At 44.0% G+C, this 27,410-nt stretch overlaps 1 protein-coding gene and 1 long non-coding RNA gene across 5 annotated transcripts in view; one reads left to right on the top strand and one right to left on the bottom strand.

The window, feature by feature from the left end:
* PAXIP1 (PAX interacting protein 1) overlaps window positions 1-3,366 on the bottom strand; it is a 42,144-nt gene extending 38,778 nt beyond the window's left edge. For all 4 annotated transcript variants that reach the window (XM_084859329.1, XM_084859331.1, XM_084859328.1 and 1 more), the window contains exon 1: window positions 3,167-3,366. In XM_084859329.1, the coding sequence (XP_084715455.1) occupies window positions 3,167-3,259 (93 nt within the window). In that variant the 5' untranslated portion in view covers window positions 3,260-3,366. The remainder of the gene's footprint in view (window positions 1-3,166) is intronic.
* LOC146345174 (uncharacterized) lies at window positions 2,715-26,136 on the top strand. The gene is made up of 3 exons (XR_014792458.1): window positions 2,715-3,162; window positions 17,932-18,305; window positions 22,392-26,136. It is a non-coding gene; the product is annotated as an uncharacterized LOC146345174 (long non-coding RNA).
* The last annotated feature ends 1,274 nt before the right edge of the window (window positions 26,137-27,410 follow it).

Below are 27,410 nucleotides of genomic sequence, written 5' to 3'. Positions count from 1 at the left end.
TTTGGTACAGTAGGACGAATATGTTTATTTCATTTTTATTATGTGAGCTGCCTCTGAGGACTCAACTTAGCAGGAGAAAGGCAGGGCACCTACCTTAAAATAAAAACTAGATAGTTTAAGCAGCAAAGAAATAGGAACTCTAAGATTGGTGCAAACCTAACCAAAAACATGGTTTGTTATGAAAACAAGCCTCAGGTTTTTGTGCTCCCTCTCCCCATGTACAGGAGCAGATCAAAAGCTTCTGCTTTTGTACAAGCCAGTTACATTATGTCAGAACTCAGGGAACCATAGTTTGACCCAATTAGGTTAGTTAATAAATCGGGATATCAAGGTACAATTTGATCCTGGTTTGTTTTAGTTAATGACAGAGCAAGCCACAATTCCCATAATGGGGAAATGTGCTTTGCTTGAAAGTCAAAGCTACTGATCTCCCTTAGGTGGAGAAGGAGAGGGGAGCACACATAAGCCTAAGCGTTAAGTAATTCTTATAATGAGAAACCATGGTGTCATTACATCTGTATCAGGCCATTATAGGTTAGATTCAGATTCAGTCATACATAGAGTAGACCCATTAAATCAATGGGGCTTTAGTAGTTATCCCTTAACCACCCTTCTGAGTGCACAATCACTGCTAAAAATAGTACCAAGAGAGAGGATTTCTCCCCCACACATACAAAGGTTTAATCTAACCCAGGCGCCTGGGAGGTACAGGCCACCGGATGCTATGTTTATTCCTGAGATCTGAGTAAGAGTACAATCCTGCAAGCCTCTCTCATACCTCTGAATTTTACCAAGACCAAGCAAACAAAGCTGATGCCCATGGTTGACCAATATCCAGGATACTGGAGGAGCTTGAGTCACAGCCAATAAAAGGGGCAACTTGTGTAGCCATGGGCAAGACTGTGGCTGCATTCAAATGCATGACTACACCAGTAAACTATGTGAACAGGCTTGTTCCCTTCTCCAGCACAGCCATAAGGAGTTTGCTTCCATTTTCAAATAAACAGTTTGTTATGTCATGTCTGAACTGTGGTTAGTTTTAATTATGGTTTGTCTGAACAAGCCAACTTCAAATCATGGTTTATGAGCCAGGCTTGTTCAGTTAAACCATACTGAAAACTAACTACACTTCCTGGTTTGGACATAATGTTAAACTGCGGTTAGCAGAAGCTTCCAATCACATGACCACACCAGAAGTCAGGGGAGGGGGAGCAGGTTTAGGCTTATGCACAATTAAAAACTATGGGAATATGGGCAAGAGAAAATAAAGGTTACAAAATATAGTCTAAAAAGTAAACAGATGTGTATAAAGCTTGAGCCTCACTCACAGAAAGCAAGCTGAAATTTGGTACACCCATAGTCCAAGATGTTGTAAAAAAACAAGCAAACTGAAGTGGAATATTTGTAGGTGTAATCTTAAACGCACACGATGGGACTTACGTTCCATAAACATTTCATTTTCTCTGATGCTTGAAATGCTGGATATGAACTCTACCTTATAAAAACAGCTCACTCCAGCAGAGAGCAGAGCAAGCCATACATGCAACAGAATGGAGGGAAGTAGTCCCCCTTCATGCATTTTAACAATCCTTGGATTGTGGGCAGATTCCCAGTAGCAATATGAAACTACTGTAGAGAATGCACTTGTACTTACTGGCATATTATTTATATAGCATCATCCATATACATGATGCTTTACTAAGTAATGAGAGGACAGGCCCCTGCTGCAAGGGGCTTACAACCTACATATTGATGATGCAAGACAACAGAGGAAGGGGAAGAAATTGGAGGTAGGATTTAACAGGGGAAGTTACATGTGCTTAGGCTGTTATGGAGAATTGTGGGTTGTACCAAAAGCTTTCTGGAAAGTCATTTGAAGGAAGTAAGACAGGTGGCATCACTGAGGTGTTTTGGACATTTCCTGGCAGAAAGGCAGCATTATTTGAAGGGATTCTCAGATGGCTGAGAGTGGTGGAGCTGGATGAAGCATAATAAGACCAGAGAGAGAAGGTGGGGGCAAAGCCAGAGAGTTTCGAAGCTAAGGGTAAGAAGCCTGTACAGGATCCAGGAGCAGACAAGAAAGTGTGCAGAGATTAAAGGAGCACTGCATGATCAGTGTGACCAGAGGTGAATGATTTTGGCAGCAGAATGCTTCGGAACTAAAATGAAACACCAGAAAGAATGGTGGGGCAAAAGGGTGAGAGTTCTCAATACCCAGAAGGATATTAGAGGGGCTTATAGGGTCAAGTCAGGTTTATGAAAAGTCTGGCAGAATCAGGGCTAGTTTATACAACCAGCAGAATCAAGAAAAGTTTGTACACGGACTGCACCACCGCAGGCTTTGTCTTTGTGTGTGACACCGGGGGGTGGGGGGGGGGAGCGGGGCTTGTATGTCCTAATTCTTCACCCCATAGTGGGATTGTGTGTGTGTGTGGGGGGGGGGAATAACCTCAAGGAAAAGCGCTATCTTTGAATACGAAGCAATTGTGTTCATATGGAGGGACATCGAAGCTTTCCCTTCCCCTGCAGCCTGAGGAGAGGCACTGTCCGGGAAAAGCTTCCCCGCATGACTGCGCTGCCTGGGGAAACTGTCCCTCCCCTCTGTGTCCGGCCAGATTTGCAAAATGAAAGCACCCTGGGGAAGGCCCAGCCTGTCAGGTGAGGAAGAAGCGGGAACGGAAGACGCGAAAGAGGCCTCCCCTTGGCCGTATCCCGGGGGGGGGGGGAGGGAAGCGAGCCGAGAAGGAAATCCGTCCCAGCTCCCAGCTTTAAGGAGAAGCAGCCCCGGGCTCGCCCATCCTTCCTCCTCCCCGCCCCCAAGTCAGTCCAGGCCGCGGCGGGGCCTGCCCCGCTTTAACAGGAGGGGGAGGGACGCACCAAAGAGAAGGGACCGGTCGTTACGAGCCGTTAACGGTCGCCGGGCCGCCCCCGCCTCCCCCGCCCGCCCTGCAGCGAGGGCGAGAACGCGCCCGCCCTCCCCTCCCCTCCCCGTCCGAGCGGTCGCGCGCTCCCAGCCGGCGCGCGAGCTGCTGTCAGCGCGTGGCCCCGGCCGTGGGGGGGGGAGGAGGAGGAGGAGGAGGAACGGAAATCTCCCCCGCGGCAGGGGCAGCCGTGGCGTCGGCGGTGGAAGAGAAGAAGGCGACGAGAGCGGGTCCGGAGAAGGTACCTTGGGGTCTATGTCTCCCACGGCGAAGAACTTGACGTCTTTGAACATCTCCTCGGTCACCTTCGGCTCCCCGTCCTCCCCCTCGCTCGCCATGGTCCCGCCCGGCTAGGTGGCTGGGAGAGGAGGGACGAGAGCCGCCGCAGCCGCTGGGCTCAGGCTCCCCTCCAGGCCCGGGGTCGCCCTTGCCCTTCCCCCACCTCCCAGGCAGCCGCCAAACCGCGGGAGCAGGGCGCGCGCGGTGGGACGGACCATCTCCTTCACGCGGAGGGGGGGTGGAGGCGGAGCGCGACGCGGAGGCGCTTTCTCTCGCCCGTCGGTGCCTGCTGAGGGCCCTCGCCATGCCTGCGGCCGCCGCCAGCAAATACTAGACTGCCGGACACCGCGGCCTCCCTCGAAGGCCGAAGCCGGCGTGCGGTTTGAGGGAACCGCGTCCTCCCCTTCCGAATCGGCATTATGGGCTCTTCCAGATCCCGCCCACTAACAACACAGCCGGCGGTGCGGCCCAGCCATGAGCCCCGCCCCGGACCGCGCCCCGCCCTCGGCGCCGCCCACCCCGCTGTCCCGCCTCGAGAGAGGCGTCTCGCGCTTCTCGGAGGGGAGCTCCGTCGTTATGTGGTCCCTCTGCCGCCCGCAGCCTCCGCCACCGTGAAGGGCGCGATCCTAGGCATGGTTAGACAAGGCCTACAACTCCCAGCATGCCCCGGCCAGCCATGGCATGCTGGGAGTTGTAGGACTTCTGTCTAAGCGTGCCTAGCATTCGTAGTCATCATTGAATTCATATTTTCTACAAGTGCCCGAAGCAGCTAACAACACAACAGCAATGCAAAACCAAGAGAGCGTAGCAATGCGTCAATTACGATAGTACATCACTACAGTGACAAACCCAAACAATTCATTTCACCAGTACTACGATGTGTCTGGTGGTGAAAAGAAAATCCGATGCTGTAAAGAACAATATTGTTTAGGAACCTGGAATGTCAGATCAATGAATCAAGGTGAGCTGGAGGTGGTCAAACATGAGATGGCAAGATTGAACATAGACATCTTGGGAATCAGCGAACTAAAATGGACAGGCATGGGCGAATTTAATTCAGGGGACCATCATATCTACTACTGTGGGCAAGAATCCCTTAGAAGAAATGGAGTAGCACTCATAGTCAACAAAAGGGTGGGAAAAGCAGTATTGGGGTACAATCTCAAAAATGATAGAATGATCTCAGTACGAATCCAAGGCAAACCATTCAACATCACAGTAATTCAAGTCTATGCCCCAACCACTGATGCTGAAGAAGCTGAGGCTGATCGGTTCTATGAAGACCTACAACACCTTCTAAAACTAACACCAAAAAAAGATGTCCTCTTCATCATAGGGGATTGGAATGCTAAAGTAGGAAGTCAAGAAATCACCGGGATAACAGGCAGGCATGGCCTTGGTGTACAAAATGAAGCAGGACAAAAGCTAATAGAGTTTTGCCAAGAGAACATGCTGATCATAGCAAACACTCTTTTCCAACAGCACAAGAGGCGACTCTACACATGGACATCACCAGATGGTCAATATCGAAATCAGATTGATTATGTCCTTTGCAGCCAAAGATGGAGAAGCTCCATACAGTCAGTCAAAACAAGACCTGGAGCTGACTGTGGCTCAGATCATGAGCTGCTTCTTGCAAAATTTCGGCTTAAATTGAAGAACATCAGGAAAAGCACTAAACCATTCAGGTATGACCGAAATCATATCCCTTATGAATATACAGTGGAGGTGAGGAATAGATTTCAGGGATTAGACCTGATAGACAGAGTGCCTGAGGAACTATGGACGGAGGTCCGTAACATTGTTCAGGAGGCAGCAACTCAATCCATCCCAAAGAAAAAGAAATGCAAGAAAGCCAAGTGGCTGTCTGAGGAGGCTTTACAAGTAGCTCACGAAAGAAGGGAAGCGAAAAGCAAGGGAGAAAGGGGAAGATATACCCAACTGAATGCAGAGTTCCAGAGAATAGCAAGGAGAGACAAGAAGGCCTTCTTAAATGAACAATGCAAAGAAATCGAGGAAAACAACAGAATGGGAAAGACTAGAGATCTCTTCAAGAAAATTGGAGATCTCAAGGGAACGTTTTGTGCAAAGACGGGCATGATAAAGGACAAAGAAGGCAGGGACCTAACAGAAGCAGATGAGGTGGCAAGAATACACAGGAGAACTATACAGGAAAGATCTGAATGTCCCTGATAGCCATGATAGTGCGGTCACTGAACTTGAGCCGGACATCCTCGAGAGTGAAGTCAAGTGGGCCTTAGGAAGCATTAGTAACAACAAAGCTAGCGGAGATGACAGTCTTCCAGCTGAGCTATTTAAAATCCTAAAAGATGATGCTGTTCAAGTGCTGCATTCAATATGCCAACAAATGTGGAACACTCAACAGTGGCCACAAGACTGGAAAAGGTCAGTTTACATTCCAGTTCCAAAGAAGGGCAACGCCAAAGAGCGTTCAAACTACCGCACAATTGTGCTCATTTCACATGCCAGCAAGGTGATGCTCAAAATCCTACAAGCTAGGCTTCAGCAGTATGCGAACCGACAACTACCGGAAGTACAAGCTGGGTTTCGAAGAGGCAGGGGAACTAGAGATCAAATCGCCAACATTCGCTGCATCATGGAGAAAGCAAGAGAATTCCAGAAAAACGTCTATTTCTGCTTCATTGACTATGCTAAAGCCTTTGATTGTGTGGATGACAACAAACTGTGGCAAATTCTTAAAGTGATGGGAGTACCAGACCACCTTACCTGTCTCCTGAGAAACCTGTACCAGGGTCAAGAAGCAACAGTAAGAACCAGAGATGGAACAACCGATTGGTTCAAAATTGGGAAAGGAGTACGACAAGGCTGCATATTGTCACCCTGCTTATTTAACTTATATGCAGAGTACATCATGAGAAAAGCTGGGTTGGATGAATCACAGGTCAGAATTAAGATTGCTGGGAGAATTATCAACAACCTCCGATATGCAGACGATACCACCCTAATGGCAGAAAGCGAAGAGGATCTAAAGAGCCTCTTGTTGAGGGTGAAAGTGGACAGTGCAAAAGCTGGTTTGAAACTCAACATTAAAAAAACTAAGATCATGGCATCTGGCCCTATCACTTCCTGGCATATAGAAGGGGAAGAAATGGAAGCAGTGACAGATTTTACTTTCTTGGGCTCCAAGATCACCGCAGACAGTGACTGTAGCCATGAAATTAAAAGACGTTTGCTCCTTGGGAGGAAAGCTATGGCCAACCTAGACAGCATAGTAAGAAGCAGAGACATCACCTTGCCGACAAAGGTCCGTCTAATCAAAGCTATGGTTTTCCCAGTAGTAATGTATGGCTGTGAGAGCTGGACTATAAGGAAGGCTGAGCACCGAAGAATTGATGCTTTCGAACTGTGGTGCTGGAGAAGACTCTTACGAGTCCCCTGGACTGCAAGGAGGTCAAATCAGTCCATCCTAAAGGAAATCAACCCTGAGTGCTCATTGGAAGGACAGATACTGAAGCTGAAGCTCCAATATTTTGGCCACCTAATGCGAAGAGAAAACTCCCTGGAAAAGACCCTGATGCTGGGAAAGACTGAAGGCAAAAGGAGAAGGGAACGGCAGAGGATGAGATGGCTAGATAGCATGACTGATGCAATGAATATGAACTTGAGCACGCTCCGGGAGAGAGCGCAGGACAGGAAGGCCTGGCGTGCTATGGTCCATGGGGTCACGAAGAGTTGGACACGACTGAATGACTGAACAACAACGATTATAAAATTATTACAAAACAGGCACAATCAACCATTACAATACATTGTCAGTTATTATTTTTCAGTAATATGTAAGCCAGAGCCAAATACGCTAAACTTTTCCTATGCATTGAGCCATTGATAAATAGGATTGCACCATGACGTTCCTTTTAGCCACCTTATGATGATGATAATGCTAGTCATCATTTATTCTCCCGTACTTTTAATGTTTTATTAAATGCTTCATTGATGCATTTTTGTTGTTTTTATTTTTAAAGTCACTGGTATTTTTAATTGAGTGTTGGGTTATTTTTTAACATTTTTCTTGTTAATCTGGATTTTATTGCTAGTTCTGTGTTGTAAACGACTGTGGGGCTGATGGTAAGGAACACATATTTTAAATAACGCAACACATTTAACAAATGGGGAAGCACGATAGTTTGCGGTTGTGGGGAAGGGTCCGAAAGATGGAAGTGTGCCTGCACCTTCCAGCCAACCATAAACAACACATACATACACGAGCATACGCACCTGTGTTCTTCCATTTTTACAGATGCGCCACACTCATATGCATGTAAATGTGTGGCATTACACATACACACAGACATGATTGGTGAATCATCTACCCACGTATTTATACTCATAAGCCCACGTCCACACATGGTTGCCAAAGGGAAAGAGGCAGAAGAAGACCGCCCACTTTGCCGTCCCCACCAACCAAAATAATATGCACAAACACAAACATAGGCTTCTATAATGTATGAACTCAGTAGGCCAGTAACATCCATTTGCTATGTGATGAACAGAAATAAACAATGTGGGTGGGAAGGAGCAATCTAGGTTTGTGGCTTTACACTCAGCCATTCTCCCAGGAAAGGTGGTATAGTCAGAACAGATTTCAAAACCCCCAAGAAAGAGTGCTGTGCTAGGTTTATGGTCAGTTCAAAGGTTGAAACCAGACACACACGTGTTAGGAAGCATTTAGATGGTGATGTAATTTGAAACTTTAATTAGTGCTGGAAAGTCCAATCTGAGAGAGCTGTGTATTTTAGGCAGAATATGACTGGCCGTTTACTACCAACTTTTATGGATGTCTGGGCAGGCTGTTAATGCTTGTAAATAGATAACAGAATGATCAGTTAGGATGACGACCCTGCAAGGAAGAAGTTAAGGTCAGACAGTACAATAGTGGGCAAAAACAATTTACATAACAGATTTGTGAAGTAACTTTAAAAAAATGAAAGCTCATGACTTCCATGGATAGATCTGAAGGCATTTGTTTCATGAGGTTTCTAATCAAATCATGGAAGTTGTTTTTTCTGAAACCAAAGTCTGCTATCTACAGTATGAATCTGTTTCTCTTTTTTTCTTTTTTACTGTTGGTGGTGCCGTTGGTGTTGCAGAAACTCCCACAATAGCTGCAGCATTGCATCCAATTCTGCCTGTGTAGATCAAGGAGATTTTCAGTGGAATTATGAATGCACAATAAATTACAATATTGCAGCTAGTCACCCCAGTCCAGAGAACCACGGGAGTAGCAGCAAGCTGGGTCAGTGCTGATGGGATTGCCTAGGTCACAAATTTGTGCCCAAGAATTCCATGGGCATGCATAAATGGGTTGAACATTCAGTACTGTGATATTATGCAAAAAGGCTTTTGCACATCCATAAAGCAGGAACCTGTTTCTACATCCAGATTGGCTTGACTGAAATCCCTCTATCCTCTTCAATAATTTTTTCATTAGCCCACTTGGAATTCTTTCAGCAATCCATTTCACTAATAATCTCTCTTGAAAAATCTGTCGTTCACATTTGAGAGTGTTCTCTTGAAAGCTGAGAGCTTCTCATTTGTTTAATTATTGTATGGCCTGATTCAACTCTCTGCACAAACTTTGATGAAGCAAAGAAACAAACCTTTCCATTACCTTCTACCAGGGTGGATAAAAGATTGATAATTTCATTAAAATAGGTTTAAAAATTAATGGACTTCCTGTATTTAAATCAGATTTTGTTTTTAAATCAGTTTCAGTTATATTAAGTACAGCTGTGTTCCTTTTTAAAAAAAGAAAGAAAAAAGAAAGCCTGCCATCCAAACACTGATGGCCAGAGAATCTTCCCCACTTCCTCCTGCAACAGAGGTCACAGGGGTCTGGTGGGAACAAAACGGTGGCAATCCCTTTCCTCTGTGATGCCAAGTACTCCATAGCCAATATTGTTCAATAAAGACTGTGACTATATCACTTGTGTCTGTGTTCTCATGATGGTTAGAAGACGGCGACTCTTTGTCCATCCCGACCCTTACCTACTTCAGCTGTCTTCAGGATTAGGCAAACAGTGGGAAGGGGAGGCAAGGAATTCACCACCACCACACCACTACACTGGGGCTGAGGATATGCACCTTGCCACTGAAGCACTGGCAAGGGTGGGGGCAGAGTAAGCTCAGTGTCCCCTGGATGTTTCCCCACTCCCATTACTACTGTGTGATCATGAACTTAGCAGCTGGGTGGTATAAACTGGAGGGCTGAAGGTGATGGATAACAAAGTGGTCAAGAAGGGACAAAATCAGAGTAGTGATCTATTATATGAAGATGGGGAGTGCGTGGCTGAATATAAAGAAGGGGAGAGGGGAAATGAAAGGTCTCCAGGGGCATGAACAAGCCAGTTAACTGATTGAGGCTGTTGGTACATATGGCCATGACTTTGATTGGCTGTCACACTGCACTGACTCAGGTGTGCGCGTGCATTCATATACCTGTGTCTCCTTGCTGGAAGACTATATAACTAGTGATGGAGCCCAGATTGTCATGTCTGCTAAGCCTTTTCCACTGTGCTATGGTTCAACATAGGCCCTCTTTGGTGCTTTGCTATATGACTAGGGAGGGGGGAAGTGTGTGAGTCATGGTGGACTAGGCATCTGAAAAGACTACAGAGGATCCTTTTTTCTGTCTCTTCTTATGGCTGTGTGGTTAGGTTGTTGCTTTCTTGAGTACAAGGCCTGAGTTCTAATCCTGATGCATCTCCTTTGATTCAACTAAAATTATTGTTTTAATTAAAAGAGGGCTTTGCCTTGTGGAGGCCAATGTGCATCTCCCAGCAGTAGGACTTTAACCACATTTCTAATTTCCCATTGCACTGTGCTGACCCATTGAGCATGATGGGCAGTTTGCATGACTGAACAGCCCACCATGGCTTAAACAGCAGCCATTTTAAATATTCAATGGCTGGTTGCAGCTTGTTGTTTCATGCAAACTGTGGGGGTTGTGCGAGGGTCAAAAAACCCTTGCATAACCAACAACAGACTAGGAGTTATGCAAGGGTTGTTTAACTCTCGCACAGCCCCACCGCCCGGGTTCGCACAAGACAACAAGCTGCTTCTGGGTGTTGAATATGCAAATCCCACCCAGCACATGCTGTGGCCCACCATGGCTTAAGCTGTTTTGATCATGTAAACTGAGTCACTGTCTTGTTTCCAATGAGGTTGCCATTGTGACTTCCATTTTTCTTATCCATGCAGCTTCCTTCCCCCTCCTTTGAAAATGTTTTGTTCCCCTCTCACAGACACTAGTACATGCACTTTGCATGTGTAGAATCATGGGGCTATGTCCAATGTTAGTTGTACTTCAAGTATCTGATCCATTAAAATGAATGGGATTTAAGTTGAACTAACATTGGATCCAACCCATTGGCACCTTCTCTTAGAAAGCCTCAGGATTCTACATGTCCTCCAATGAGTGAGTTGCTGTAATGTAGGCTTTTCCTGACAGCCCACCTGTGCCTTGTGTCTCTGTATAGAACAGGGTGCCATCGTCCTGGCAATCTACTCATCAATACATGTTGATTGCTGGCTCCCATCCATGGCTAATGTAGGAGCATCATCAGTGCACAACACTGTAATGGGTGGAGGTGACGTTGCCAGGATCACTTTAGCAGTGGCTCTCAGTGTTCTACGTTATCTTTCGTTTCTACTGGTATTGTTTGGCTTTCTCCTTTCTTGCTGGGAATGAACAGGCTCATAACTATGTTTTGCCAGTGTTAGCTGTGGTGTACCAGCCACCAGTACAGTAGGACAATTAGCTCATTCTGATCCAGTGCATATTTACTCATAAATAAGCCCCACTGAGTTCAGTGGAGTTGACTCTCAGGTAAAGATGTATAGGACTAAAGTCTGAAATGTTCAAACTCAGCAAATATAATACTATGTCTTACCTTCCTTAGACATTGCAAAAATGGTGTTATATTAATTTTTTCTTGTTACTAATATTTTTGCATGAGCTTCTGCCTTATTGGTATGATGACAGTGCTGGAATAAGCCCCTTCGGTCTTGGTATTTATTCAACAGGACAAATCAGGAGAATAAGAAATCCATCTGATATTTTAAATCCCATCAACCTGACAGCCCTCTTTAAAGTATCAGATGTTAACCATGCCAGGTCAGGGCGCCCCAGATGTATAAATCATTGAGAGCCATCTCTAAAGTCAGTTTGCAGCAAGGAAAAATCCTATTAATAAGGTGTCAATCTTAACTGAAACTTCACTTCCTGGCCAATTATGATAAAGATCTCAGAATGAAGTTTAATTCCATCTGGAGCATGGATATTTAATGAGATGAGAACAAAGAGGAGAAACCCTACAAACAGAAGTCCATTTTATAATGTTCTCTGCAGTAAGAAAAGCTATTTTATTTCAAATAAAGGAGACATGAAAATCAAGATGTCTCCAACATATAAACTTTACAGTTCTCTGGTCTGGCACCCTTTTCTTTTAAAACCAGACATTATCATTACACATTTCCATATGAAACATACATTAAAAAAAACCCCACTGATCTCTTAATTGTGTGATTTGCAGATATTTACATTTGTTCCCCCTACCAGCTTAGAAAAGGTGGAAGAAAACAATGTTTTTGGTTGGAGAGTATTAACTTGTAAGACTGAACCATGAGCCAATGAGAGACTCTTTCCAAAGACAGTTAATAGATAAGGCTTTTGTTTGTGCCAAAACTAAAAGATGCAAGAAACACCACCCTTGCAGCTTGCCATAATGAAAATGCCATACATTTTAGGTCCTTTCCTATTGCAACAACCAGCACTGGTCCCAATCTTATGTGAAAAATTCACAATTTTTTAAAACAATGAATGAATCCCCTTGAAAATTACTTATCACTTTAAAAACTTTTCTAGTTTTCTTTTCCCCCAACATTTGCAGCTCTCCTTCCCGACTGATTATCTATTTCCTCCTGAAGTCAGTGAAACTTGAGTTACTTGTATCCTGTGGAGAGATTCCCTCCTGAGATTTCTAGAATATTGGTGCTAAATTTTTGATGTAGGAGGTAGCTCTCTCTTTGATGCCTGTTTCCTCAGGGGATTTTAAGAGCAGTTTTTAAATATCTATCAGGGTTTGGGTTTTGTTTTTCTGCCTCATTTGTCTGAATTATGTTTGGCTTGAGAATTCCATGGAGAGCCAACTCAAGAGAGTTGTGTCAATCCCAGTTCTAAGATTATAGTGCAAGCAGGGTCTCGCTGAGGTTCTTTAAAGATAAATACCGTTTAAACATCATAAACCTCCTTCGCATTAGCTTTAAAAAAAATTACATGCGTAAATAAATCAGGGCAGAAGCTTTATCACCTCCACATCTGTCCATTTCCACCTGCTTTAGCATAGTGTTATGTGTTTGGGGTTAATCTATATTACCTCCAGAGATCCCTTACCATTTAGTGGGGCCGAGTACAAAGAGACTGAGGATTTCCCCCAATGCATTCTTTTGGACAAGTTGCCCAAATCAAAGGTTATCTTGAATTGCTAACCTTTGTTCTACAAGGCCTGAGGAGTAGGAGAAATAGACCTGGGGGAAGTGTGAATCTAAGACAAAAGGAGAGCAGCTTTTGGCTTCATCACAGGGAGCTTTTACCCTGTGATTGAGATTGCTCCTTCACAAAAGTTTGCGGGCTCCTTACATGACCCCGTGACCCTCCTGCACTAAATGCCCTTTGTTCCTTTTTTAAATAGATCGCAGATAATGAGCTATCAAATTACCCCACTGTGTTCCGCTTCAGTTTCCTCCGTGGAAAGGCTTAAAGCGGCAAGAAGAGGAGCGAGATCAATGAAAGATAATAGAAAACTCGGGGGCAGGGGGAAGCACATGTAAAGGGAGTCAGTGGTGATCCCGTATTTAAAATGGAAGCAGAACGCCTCGTTTTAAATGCAGGATTTTAGGCTGGTGTAGAGGTGCCCTTTGTCTTGCAGCAGAAGATTGCTGGGCAACAGGAGACGAAGCAGGGGATTGCTTGGAGTTGTGGTGTAGTAGGCCTTCATCCTGAGCACAGTATAATTAAGCCTCCATAAAAGAAATACCACAAGTCTCCAGTGCCCTCCTTCCAGGAAACTGAAGTCTACGTAAGCACTGAAGCCCCTACAAGTTCCCCCATCTCAGGACTTAAGTGCAGGAGCGTAACAATAAGCTTGTTCAGCATCATCCTTCACACCATGTCGACATGTCTCCAAAGCTTAATTTCCTTTCCTTATCTGTTACTCAGTGGCCACATGTGGTCTCTTTCTATCTTTTAATGCTGTGGGTGGCACTGGCAAGAAGCTTCAATGGTGGGATAATTGGGAGGGAAGAGTAATGAAGCACCAAACCCGTCCAGTGCTTTGACACCAGATGCTGCTCCCATCAACTCTCCAACAAGATCAAGGTTGGGGTTGGGGAGAGAACTGTGGTCCTCTAGCAGGAGAGGCCTGTGGTACTGGGGGTGTTCTGCCGTCTGGGTGAAGGGAAGTAGGCAGCCGAAGTCTCTGCTGAGGCCACAGCTAATTTATAGAATCATAGACTAGTAGGGTTGGAAGGGGCCTACAAGGCCATCGAGTCCAACCCCCTGCTCAATGCAGGAATCCAAGTCAGAGCATCCCTGACAAGTGGCTGTCCAGCCTCCTCTTGAATGCCTCCAGTGTGGGAGAGTCCACCACCTCCCCAGGCAATTGGTTCCACTGTCATATTGCTCTAACAGTCAGGAAGTTTTTCCTGATGTTCAGCCGGAATCTGGCTTCCTGTAACTAGCGCCCGTTATTCCGTGTCCTGCATTCTGGGATGATCGAGAAGAGATCCTGGCCTTCCTCTCTGTGACAACCTTTCAAGTACTTGAAGAGTGCTGTCCTATCTCCCCTCAGTCTTCTCTTCTCAAGGCTAAACATGCCGAGTTCCTTCAGTCTCTCCTCAAAGGGCTTTGTCTCCATTCCCCTGACCATCTTTGTTGCCCTCCTCTTAACCCTCTCGAGTTTGTCTGCATCCGTCTTAAAGTGTGGTGCCCAGAACTGGACACAGTATTCAAGATGAAGCCTAACCAGTGCTGAGTAGAGGGGAACTAGTACTTCCCGGAATTTGGAAACTATGCTTCTATTAATGCAGCCCAAAAGAGCATTTGCCTTTTTTGCAGCCACATCACATTGTTGGCTCATATTCAGCTTGTGATCTACAACAATTCCGAGATTCTTCTCACTTGTAGTATTTTTGAGGCAAGTATCGCCCATCTTGTAACTGTGCATTTGGTTTCTTTTTCCTAGGTGCAGAACTTGGCATTTATCGCTATTAAATGTCATTCTGTTGTGTGAGGAAGGATGGCAAACTGACTTAGACAATACCCAATACAAATCCCAGTGCTGTTCTACCAGCTGTGGAGAGTGGGAGTTGGGGGAGGTTGGATCAGGTCAGCTGAATTGCCTCCGTTCCTCAATTTACCCTACTCTTCCCCAAGAGGCCCAAGCTGACTTGCAACCAGGGAAGGGGCAACTACTAGTCACTGCAGGCCAGGCAAAGCCCGGTCTTTTATCTTTCCCCAGTCTCGACCTGTAGCAGGAAGGAACATAAAGGAGTAAATCCTTGGCTTGTCAAAAGTATAGTCGGGGCAGGGTGAGGGACACACACATGATAAGAGCTGTATTAAACTATGCCTGGTGTGGGGAAAGTGGATAGAGAGAAGTTTTGATTCTTCTCTCATAATACTCATATTACCTGAGGTCATCTCATGAAACACAGTGGTGGGAGATTCAGGATTGATAAATGGAAGCAATTCTTTACACAGCACACAAGTATTTCTTCACACAGCACTAAGGAATACTCTACAAAATGCCACTAACTTGGGCGGCTCTAAAAGGGGATTAGACAAATTCATGGAGGATGAGGCTATCAATCATTACTAGTCGTGATGGCTATATATTACTTCCAGTATCTGAGGCTGTATTGGAGGCCTCTGCATACCAGTTGCTGGGAAACATGAGCGGGAGGGGGTGTTGCACTCATGCCCTGCATGTGGGCTTCCCATGGGAGCATCTGGTTAGCCACTCTGGGGACAAAATGCTGGACTACATTGGCCTTTGGTCTGATCCAGCACTGCTCTTCTTAGGTTCTTAACCCCCAAGTTCCAAATTAAAGACTTTATTAACATGAGTTATTGGCCAGATTAGAAATGTAATAAATAAAGGTTAGGAAGAGGGAGCATGTCAAGGAAGGAGGGAAGGAAGATCCCCACCGCCGGGACCAGTCCCAACCTCCCTGCAAGGGAGGACCACTCGGGACCCAATCCCGGGACCCCCTTCCCAAAAACAGGACTGGTAAAACCTGGCCTTTCAGTCCCCCCAAATACCCAATAGCCGCCCTCTTAAGGCAAGAGGCACTGAAATTAGCACTGAGGTTATGCAGAGAGATCACACCATCTAAAGATTGGATAAAGATTTATTAAGATCAAAATAAAGGGTTAGAGGGAAAGGGAAGAATGGAAATAGCAAGTTACACAGAGGGTACAAAGCTAAATCACTTATCTATATACAGAGAGCTTCATGAATGCACACCCAAGCAAAATAATAAATCTACCTGGCCTATCCTTGCATACCTAAGTATGGCTCTCCCTGGATAGCAACCAGCCGGCTGCAGTTCCAGGACCACCAGGATGAAGGGAGGCCCCTTGCCTCAACCTCAGCCCACTTTTAAAGCCCAGCCCTGGCAACCCAGGGTCGATTTTGCCTCAGCCAGTCACTGGCTCAGTCCCTGGGTGGACCACCCTGGCCCGCCAGAGGTTGGAACTTCCCACCACCTCCAGCTGTTGGCACTTTCTAGCTAGCAGGGGTGGCGTCTGGCCTTGGGCAAAGGGTCGAGGAGCCTCTAGATTACAAACAATTCCAGGTGGTTACATCCAACGTGACAGACTGACCCGATCTTATGGCGGAAAGCAGACCGTTATCCTTGACAGAGTACAAAATATAAAAAAGAGGAAAATCAGACAAGAAAGCAGCCAGATTCATGTTAGATGCTTTCTATGTGTGAGAGAGCCCTCTGTGCTATGGGGAGCTAAGCCATCTGGACTGGAAAACAGTGGCATCTTAAAGGGAAAGGCTCCTGAGAGAACGTTTTCCTTTCCACAGGGTCATCCACTTGCTTGCTGAAATGAGCCTCCTTCTAAAACAGGTGAGCAACTTGTGGCCCTCCAGATGTTCTGGCCTACAACTCCCATCATCCTTCACCATTAGCTATGCTGGTTAGGGCTAATGGGAGTTGTAGGCCAAAACATCTGGATGGCTACAAGCTGCCCACTCCTGTTCTAAAAGCTAGTAGGTTGGGATACCCCTAAGAGAGAATTACCCAACTTCTCTACCCAATCTTACGTTGTTTGGATTTGACAACTTGAACCCACCCCCAAATATTTTAGCAGTCTCCCATTTGAAAGTTACTAATATAGATGCCCTTCTTCCACCCCATGGGAAATTATCTGTGTCCAGTTCATATTAACCAAAGGAGGGGTGGGGAAATGCAAATGAGCGACATATCACATTTAGGTATATTGGCTTGTGTAGTTTAGCCTCAAAGTTATTCTAGCTAAATTTCAAACATAAATTGTTTGTTTTGCTCTAGTGAACATAAGCCTCTACTCAATCTGTGTTAATAATACATAATCTCATAGCAACAGCTGGCTTTCTAGACATCATTTCGCCAGTGATGTTCACTTACGCAACATGCAAGATACATTTTATTTAGAAATTTCAGGTTGGTTTTAAGGCCTATAGAAGACAATTCATGAGCTGACATTTTAAAAGGTGTCTTCAGGGTACTCCTAGTTAAAAGGGAAATATTTATTTCAATGTACTTTTTTTAAAATATATTTTTATTTATTTTATCTTTATAAATGAAATAAACAATACCAAAATTACCAACAACCTGATCAATACTACAGTTTCCCAACAATACAATATTCTGATGAGGACACCATAATAACAAAGAGAGAAGGGGGGGGGGAGGGAAAGGGAGGAGAAAAGGAAGTGAAGAAAAAAGAAGATTCTTTCCCGTCCCTCCCCTTTAAAGAATTAAGTTTAAACTCCAATATCCCCCAGCTTCCGATGCCATTCTATTTTAAAAACTATATAGCCTTAACAATCTTACAGTTTAATACACAACCTTACATTTCAATATCATATCATCAGTCTTATATCAAAGAAACAGGTCTACAATTCATTCCTAGAAGATTATATTATTATTATTATTATTAATAATAAATATATAGTGTTGTATAATAATAAAACTTAATATAAACCTTCAACAGTCAGTAATATATTTTATACTAGATATATTATCTATTTTGAAATAAAAAAATATAAAGAAAAGCAAGAAAAAATGAAGGATGAAAGAAAGTAAATGAATATATGTATAATCATTTATCTTCTGAGCTAGCCTGGATCATGTAGACTAAACACAAACAGTTAACAAAGCTTGTTTAAAGATTCCAGTTCATGGGGTTGTAACAGAATTCTCATGCATTTTTACGTTCAGCCATGCCTCCACTATTTCATGATTTTGAAACTTCTTCATCTGACCTTCAGACACAATACAAAGTGTAGCAGGATATTTTAAGTAATATTGTAAGTTCATTTGTTTTGCCATATTTTTTGCTTTGATAAATTGCCTTCTTTTATTCGCCACCTCTTTGATGTAGTCTGGAAATAACATAACTTTATCTTGTTTCCAGGAAAGGCTTCCACCCTCTCTTGCCAAACGCAGGATATAATTCTTTGTGGAGACATTTCAATGTACTTTAAGATTATTTTCCATAATACCTTCAAGCCAAAACAGCACATGAACATTCCTGACCAAATATATATTAACTCCCAAGAAAACTGTTCAAAAGCCCTCATCAGTTCTCCCAGTGCCATGGAAGAAGCCAGCAGCAAGTGTGAAGTCTTCTGCGCTGGATTTGAACCAAACATGGATTCAGCAGAAGGTTCGGTATAGAACGCTTTGGGTTCCTGTAGCATGTTTTAGTGAAGAATGCATCACTACTGCTGGGTCTGTGGGCAACAAGAAGCCCCTTTGGTCCACTATGAACCCAGACTTAGGAAAGTGGTAAGAAACAGCCTTTAAAAAGTGTTGGTATTGGTATTTTTTAAAAAAATTGCTCTACCTTTCCATCCATTGCAAACCCTCAAGGTAACTAACAACGCATCCATCATAAAAATGGATACAAAATTATGCCATATTACGAATGTATATAGCTCCAGACATAAGAACCTGCCTTCCACTGGATCAGACCATTGGCCCACCTGCAGCTCTCCAGCGGTTTGAGACAGGAGCCTTTCCCATTCCTACCTGGAGGTGCCAGGGATTGAACATGGGGCCCTCTGAATGTAGAGTATGTGGTCCATCACTAAGCTACAGCTCTTCTCCATCATCTGCATGGCTCTTTACAAAGTATGAGAGAACAGGTCCCTGCTCCGAGGGGCTTACACTCTCAAAAAGGACACAAAAGCGGCAACAAAGGAAAGGACTGGAAATGGAGGCAGGGGTAAATGGGGGAAGGGTATGTGATTATTGCGGTTACATGAATTTAGGGTTAGTTACAATAGGGCAGCCTTCCCCAACTTCCAGGTGTTTTGGATGACAAGTTCCATCAGCCTCAGACTGATGGTCAGGGATGATGGAGTGTGTGGTGGAAAACATCTGGAGGGCACCAAGTTGGGGAAGGGTCCTATCAGGTGTCAGGCTGAGAAGAAATCAGTCGGGTGGGGGAGCTGAAGGAAGTAAAAGAGGTGACATTACAGAGGTGTTTTGGGAAGCAGTTCCAGATAAAAGGGGAAGCAAGGATGATATTTTTTTGCTTATTTATTATCAGTACGTTTTACTGTCCTTCAGCCATGGGTGATTACAAAAAGAATAAAACAATTAAGGATGCAACGCTATATTTGTTTAGACAGGAAAAAAAGTCCTATAACTCCCAGCATGGCTGGGGAATGCTGGAGGTTATAGGGCTTTTTTATGACTCTGGGCCTCACCACATTAATGGAAAATCCCACTGCTTTAGCAGGGCTTTCTGCTTCTGGATTCTTTGTGGGATTATGATCAGCTCCATTTCATGGGGGACATGAGCAACCACCTAGTTTGAATTGAAAACTTCCATTTTGGCACTTTCCTATGTTTTCCTTTAGACAGCACCATCTAGTGGTTGAAATATAGCACTATGGCTGCATTACATGCTACCTATTCTGTGCATTTTTTAAAAAATGCCTGATTTAGTCTGGTGTTTTTTACAGCAGGATAAACCTGCAAAAACGAAGGAGAGGCCCTGGATGTCAATGACATCTTGTAATGGACCCACAAACTTCCGTGAGTGGCCAATCACGAGCGTGCAATAAATTGCTGGTGTAGAGAAGCTCTAAACATGCATACGATTGCAGCCTAAAATGTAAATCAAAAAGAGAGAGAGAGAGAAAAGAAAGAAGCTAAAAGCCATTGTCACAGAGTATGTCACTAATGGTAAGTTCATTATAATCTGTGTGTGCTAACTGTAAGCACAGAATAATTACTTTTATATGCTGTGAGCTACCTTTAAGTGCAAAAATTTGTTTGAGGAACTGAGGCAAAGGAGCTTGCCATAGGTGGATTGGTTCACCCTTGGAAACAAAAAAAAATCTTGATTTAGAAGATGGACTTTCACAAGGGTCCTTCTGAAGTCAACTGTAAGCCTGGCTACATTAAGAAAAAGTCATCTCCAAGTTATGTACAGAAGCTATGTGCAGGAGCTGTGTGCAGGAGCCAGGACTAGGCTTGAAGCTCCTGTTTAAGTCAAGATGCATAGATGGATGTTCACAATGAAAGAGTTAGAGCTATTGCTAGGTAGAATGTTATAAATATAAATTCACATGATTACTCAGAAGTAAATCCCACGGTATTCAATGGGCATTACTCTCTTGTGAGTGTGTTTAGGAATTCACCCTACAATTTATTTTGCTCTCTCTCCAACTGCAGAAGGGAATAATGAAACATGCCTGGGAAAATCTCTTTTCTTTCCTTTTTAAGTCCTGAAAAAAATAATACTTAAAGAAGTCCAATGCCAAATAAAATCGATACTCCAATAGAAATAATAGAAATCAGCATTGTGGCACCTGACACAAATGGCCTTCAATAGTGCTTTACATAAAACCATATTTTACAAGTTAAATACACAGCACTTCAGCAAAGGAGATCGTTACCTTGTTGTGGTGCTGGAGCTTGAGCACCTCGGTGACGCCATAAGCTAAACCGTGAAGGGACACCCAAGACGGGAAGGTCATGGCAGAGAGGTCAGACTAAATACGATCCCTGGGGAAGGAAACGGCAACCCACCCCAGTATTCTTGCCATGAAAACTAATGGATCAGTAAATAGTTAAGAGCAGAGACATCACACTGACAACAATTTCCAGTTAAAACAAAAAAAACATGATAGGCTAGGTAAAGATTTACGTAGCCTATCACGGCTAGATTTTTTTAAAAACACCGTGATAGGCTACGTAAATGTTTATGTAGCCTATCACAGCTGATTTAAAAGAAAAAAAAACGTGCGTATGCAAATGGCAGCACCCATGGGCGCCGCCATTTGCGTTCCTTATTTTGGCACATCTTAGTCTACGTAAATGTTTACGTAGACTAAGACGTGCCAAAATAAGGAACACAAATGGCGCCCATGGGCGCCGCCATTTGCGTACGCGCGGTTTTTTTTTTCTTTTAAATCAGCCGTGATAGGCTACATAAACATTTACGTAGCCTATCATGGCTGACTGCAGAGACGCAAATGGTGGCGGCTACGGCCGCTGCCATTTGCGTCCCTGCTAGCCAGCTGCCGGATGTCCGGCCGCTGGCGGAGCCGGCCAGTGGCTCTGCAGAATCCCTGCGGAGCGGAGCCGGCCGGCCAGGATTTGGGGGGGAGGGACGGAGCGCCTCCCCACCCCCACGAATGTCACCCTTCGAAAAGGTAAGTGACTTTTGTACATCCCTAGTATTCCCCGTAGTAACCTATGGCTGCAAGAGCTGGACCATAAGGAAGGCTGAGCGAAGGAAGATAGATGCTTTTGAACTGTGGTGCTGGAGGAAAATTCTGAGAGTGCCTTGGACTGCAAGAAGATCAAACCAGTCCATACTCCAGGAAATAAAGCCAGACTGCTCACTTGAGGGAAGGATATTAAAGGCAAAACTGAAGTACTTTGGCCACATCATGAGAAGACAGGATACCCTGGAGAAGATGCTGATGCTAGGGAAAGTGGAAGGCAAAAGAAAGAGGGGCCAACCAAGGGCAAGATGGATGGATGATATTCTGGAGGTGACAGACTTGACCTTGGGGGAGCTGGGGGTGGCGACGGCCGACAGGAAGCTCTGGCATGGGCTAGTCCATGAAGTCAAGAAGAGTTGGAAGCAACTGACTGAATCAACAACAACAACAAAAATACATAGCAAGTTCATTTAGGGTGCAACACTATGCATGTTTAGACTGAAAAATGGTCCTACAACTCCCAGCATGCCCCAGCTGGGAATTGTAGGACTTTTTTCTGTCTAAACATGTGTAGGATTGTGCCCATAATCTTCTCCACTAGTATCAAAAATCATGTTGTAACATCAGCAGCCAGTGAAATCAAGACAGCTGGAGGGCTTGAAGTAGTGAGTTCTGTGTTCAAATCTTCACTCTGCCATGAAGTTTACTGGGTGTCTTGGACCATTCTGTCTCTGCTTAACCTACCGCATAGGGTGGTAGTGAAGATAAAATGGGTTTAACATACTTGGCTGTCATCCTAAGCACTTTAGAGAAAGCAGGGGGAATTAAATGGGTTTGTCATTCCTTCTATTTCTGCTCTTCAGGCTGTGAGTGCCATTGCATATGTTTCCAAAACAGCACTGCCCATGCACAAGGGGGAGGTATCAGTAGGCTTGGGGAAAACCCAAGATTTGCAGAAGTAAAAAAAACAAAAACACTTTTAACAGGGGGGGAAAAAAATCCTAACCCCCAAAACAGAGAGTTGTGTGGAATTGAGCATACTGGAAAAGTTCATGGCTGACTGAATAGGATCAAATCGCACTGCAATATTTGATTACAAATCCCATATATTTATATGTGTGTGTGATTTTTAAAAAATGCTTTCCCAATTCCCTGCATTTTTTTTAATGCTGTTTCTTTTCCTTTCTAGGGTACATTTGTGTGCGCTGATGCCCTCTGCTGGATGGAATTCCTGACCTAACACAAGATGAACGATTTCTAGCTGTACTGCTAGAAATCTCTAATAGTACTTACAAATATCCATTTTTTCCCTTTTGCACTGGTTAAGCATAAGATGCTTTTAAAATCTAGTATCTAATGAAAAGTTGCTTAACATTGGTATAATATGGATAGTGTCTTTGCTCAGCTATGAAGCTCACTGGGCACTCTTGGGCAAATCTCTCTCTTTCTCTCAACCTCACCTACCTCATGGGGTATTGTGAGAATAAAATCCCTCTCTGAGCTGTCTGAAGAAGGACCAATTAGAAATCAGTGGAAACTGAATTAAGAAGGATTCAAAATGAAGTATGTGTGAAGCAGTCCAGTCCCTGTAACAACTTTAACAGGAGGAATAGTTTCCAAATGAACTTCAGGATTGTTGCTTAAGAATTCTCCAAGAACATAAGGCAGAGTTATGCCTTATTTCACAATCAGTTTCATAATCAGAAGAGCACTTCATGCATTTTCAGGGCCTGTGACAGCAAGGGTATTAAAAACTTACCGTGCATCCAACCTGGGAGATTATCACCTATTGTTAATCAATTAGAAATATGTAGGTGACTTGCATTCATGTCATTTCAGTGTGTGTGATCCCAGCACTTGTCCTAATCCAACTATGTGTGCACACCAACAGGGATTGTACACAAAATTCATGATTGTACACAAAATGTACAGATTTTTTACAGGGGCCCAGGTGTCATCGTTTTCTACTTGTAACCCTCCCATGTTTTCTCACAGTTTCTTCCATCCTTTTTGTTTCCACCAAAAGAATCTGTTAAGGAGGAAAAGACAGAAGTGCTGCACAATGTTTTTATTGATAGCCTCAGGAGCCCTCTGACAGGAAGAACCCCAGAAGTGTGTGAAGCGACAAAGCAAAAAGGAGTAGTGCGGCAATGGCTCCTATCCCATCACAGTAATTTAAGAAGAATCCACTCTGGGTTAGCTAGCACTGGCTGAAATATTGAAATCATATTCTGAACCTGTTTGCTGCTGAAGCTTGCTTTAAAATCTTCTGCACGCTAAATTGGCACACTCATTGTTCCAAACAGGGTAGTGGTTTGATTCTTCAAATCTTTGCTGTAGCTTCATTATTTGAGAAGGCTATTTAAAATGAATCGCCCCTTTTATTATCTTGTAGGCAGAAAACATTATTCAGTCAGATATCGAACATTTTAGTCCCTAATTATCTGCTACCTCTCAGTACAAAAATTAGAACCATTGATTTGTCATCTAGGATAAGCCCTCCTTAATCATCTCCACTACTTAGTGGTAATGAAGAAGCAAGAGCCAAGGAAACACCATTTGCTTGCAAGATTTCATTTATTTCACATTTCTGCAGGTTGTATGTGCTTCTAATATATTTTGGGGGAGAACGGTAGGACTGATTCTTAGTTGCCTACCTTTGTAGGAACTAGAAAAGGAGCAAAGATGTGGCATTTAAAATTAATGTTGTGTTCTCTGCATTTTGGATTCATTCAGAACCTCACCCAGATCCTGGTGTGAGAAGGCAGAAAGTGGTCCAGATTTTCTCTTCAGAATAAGTGATGACTATTTCCATAAAGTTACATGATTTTTGTAGGGCAGGATCTTCTGTGGATGCACTTCTGCTTATGCAAAGGTCCCCCCCCCTCTAAATTCTGCCACCACCCCAGTGCAGCCACACTGCTCTTCCTAAAGGCCCCTTGACTGACCCTTTGGACTAGCTAGGGGAGGGATGTAAACGCCTGCAGTTGGAAGGAGGCAGGAACGTCAATTTTTGTGAGCAGTACTCCATTCACTGTTCTCTGAATCCTGTTGTTGTTCTGATATTTGTTTGCAGATTTTTGAACATTGTTTAAACAAAGACTTATGTGTTAGTGGGAAATGTTTAGGTCAGGGATGGAGTGCAGTCCAAATCAGCCCCCCATCAGTAGCCACGGATGTAGACAAAATACACTGAAGTGGTGGGTTAGGAACAGAATTTACTGGAGAAATAACAAACTTATATCTCAAGGTAAGGTGGCTGAGATCAGCATCCCTTGCAGGAGGAAGAAGGAAGAAGAATAGGAAAGTAGAGGGGGGAGACAAGGAAAAGGCAGACCGACTTCCCAGAGATCCCCTCCCACCTCAGTCAGGTGCATGTTAACCTTTCAAGCTCAGGTTAAGTGACTCATGGCCCTAATCCCTCCAACATGGAGAACCTAAGGCCTGTGGGCCAAACTGGGTCCTCCTGGCCAGCCCATGCAGCCTGCAGGACCTCAGGTGAGCCCCTCTTCCTGCCTGAAGCCCCTCCCTCTCAGAAAGGAGGGGGCAGAAAAGCAACTGAAAGGTCCCTTTTGCTCCTCTGTCGTCTTTTGATTGTAAGCATCTTATATATTATTATTTATTAGCAATATTATGAAGGGAAAGAGACCTGTCTTTTATGCTTACATTATGTAAAGCAGCATGCACATTCATGATGATGATGATTTGATGACAACAGCAGCAACAAGACATGCTGAAAGTATTGCCAGAGAGGCAAGCTGGTGGAAGCTGGAAGCCATGTATTAAATGCTTGCAAATGGAAGCCACAGCCGGAATTCTCTTGCCAAAAAATATTGAGGCTTCTGTCTGCAGCTGCAAGGGTTGCAAATGTGCCTTTTTTGATGGGCAATCCCTGCTCTCCCTTCTTATGGTTCTTTATCGTTAAACCGGGCTTGGACTGGACAGCCCTTCAAAATTGAGAGCTGCCCTCTATAAATCAGGACACATGGCCACCCTAAACAGCCTGTTGCCTTGTGCCATCACTGGTGGGGTGCTGGTGGTGGTGGTGGTGGGAGTTGGGGCCATGTCCACTCTGGTTCAGATGCTATGGAGGGAACCATTAATGCCTCTGCTTCATACGATTGTGACAATGTCCCAAAGGTTGGAAGAAGCAATGGGGTAGCATAAATGACTACTGCTGTGGCTGCACAGACAGCAAAGGCAGGTCCTTAAGTGTGACATTTGATTGATTATGTGACAGCTGTAATGATCTTCCCTCTGGGTACCAAATACACTTGCTATTTGCTTCCTGGTGCATGGAAGTGACTACACTGTGTTGGCCAGGATATAGACATGCTTTAATGTAGTCTCATAGTCCATTATATTATTTTCCATTCGTCCTGCTATGCCCTTATCTCTAATTCTACTCCCCTCCCCGGCCCCCACGTGGCAGCTGCTGTTGCGTGGCAAGACCCGGCAGGCCCTGGTCATATTTAAAATGCCTGTGAACTAAATCAAATTTTAATACTCTTCAGTAAACAGTTATCTCCTGATGCACACAACAAACAGAAAATGAGATTTGCATTTTATTAGACACACACTGGCGCTTACCCACGTTTAACTCCTCGCTGGGCTAAATCACTTAGCTGCTCACCGTTGTAATTGCATCCCTCCCCCCGCCCCCCGTGTAGCTTCAGGGCTGACAACATTTAACTTACTCAGGATTCAAGGTGTTGTGTTGCTGTTTTTTGGGACTGCTTTCATATGCACATAGAAAACCCGGCATATCTCTGTTCTTTCCGCTGCAAAAAGAACACCACTTTGTCTACAGCTAAATTTTTAATCACACGATACTTTCCAGGGGGTTGAATTAGTTACTTTCATGCATGTGATGAAATGGGGTCTGTTGTTCCACGAAAGCTTATGCTACAATAAATCTGTTCTTTTTTTACAGTGCCACTTTGTTATATAACACCATATCTCCCACATACCATGACAATTTCCCTAGCATTAGGGAACATGCAGTACAATGCACAAACAGCACTACCAATATGCTATATTTCAGTTCTCTAAAAAAACCTCTATCAATCACTTGGCATATTTGGCTTGTTATTTGAGATGAGCTGTATTTATTTGGGGTTGGATCGTGCTTAAAGTCACCGTGCTTTAGTCCCATTGAAATTAATAGGACTTGGGTTATTCATGACCAACTTGTCCCAGTGATTTCAGTGGGACTAAAGTGTGCCTAACCTGGTCTGGATCCAACCCTTTTATATATATATGTAATATATAAAACAAATCAACACCTGGATCAACAACTACTTTATAGAAATACATGCCCCAATACAGACACACTGGCATCCTTTGCATGTTTACTAGGAAGTAAGTCCCGCTGTGTCCAATGGGATGTACATGTACTCCCAGGTAAATGTGCATAGGACTGCAGCTTCAGAAGATATTTTCCATGCACACAGCTGGTGCAGATGTGCCTCTTGGTGCACATCCCCACCCACATCACAGTGTTCATCCAGTCCCCATTAAACTGTGGACTGGCATTTGGGAATTTGCCATATAAATACAAACCCATCCTTGTCCTGTTCAAGGCTACTTGGCTATCCTTGGACCTCTCTCTTCTTGCCTTCCCTATGGAATGCTGTTTCAAATGTAACTGCAAGGTGCTCTTTAATGTTTTCTCTCTACTACTTTGTACAATTGGAATTTTCAAAAGCATAGTTTGTATTCAAACATTTTCTTGCTATTTATTATCAGGTAGTTTTGTAGTAGGACTTTTGTAGTTGGGAGTTGTAGACTGTTTTCTGTCTAAACACGCACAGGATTGCGCCCTAAGGCTTCCAATGTTTCAACAGTGGCACTGAACTCTCAAAGTAATTTCCATAACAAGCCAAGGTCAGGTGTGATAAGACAATAAGCTTACAAAAGGTTTTACCAGCTTTCTACCAAATGACATGGAATTATTTGGCATTCTGTCCATAAGTGATCGTATGTTCCAACCTTCCTACAAGTCTTCCAATGGCATTTATGTCTCCATTTATCATTCCATCCATGTCAGAGATGGAGAAGAATTCCACTGCCTTATGAACATTCATGGTAAGGCTAATCTGAATTTTTAGCTGGTTCCAAACATATAGCAGTAGAGTAATACCTTGCTCTTTTTGTAAACCAGTTAGTCCCTCATTGGCTGTACAGTTCAATTTAAAGATGATATTTG

Source organism: Heloderma suspectum, chromosome 5 (genome assembly GCF_057233095.1).
Source record: "Heloderma suspectum isolate Gila_16-S chromosome 5, 16-S_ref, whole genome shotgun sequence".
Taxonomy (NCBI): Eukaryota; Metazoa; Chordata; class Lepidosauria; order Squamata; family Helodermatidae; genus Heloderma; species Heloderma suspectum.
This window is presented reverse-complemented; position numbering and strand designations above follow the sequence as displayed.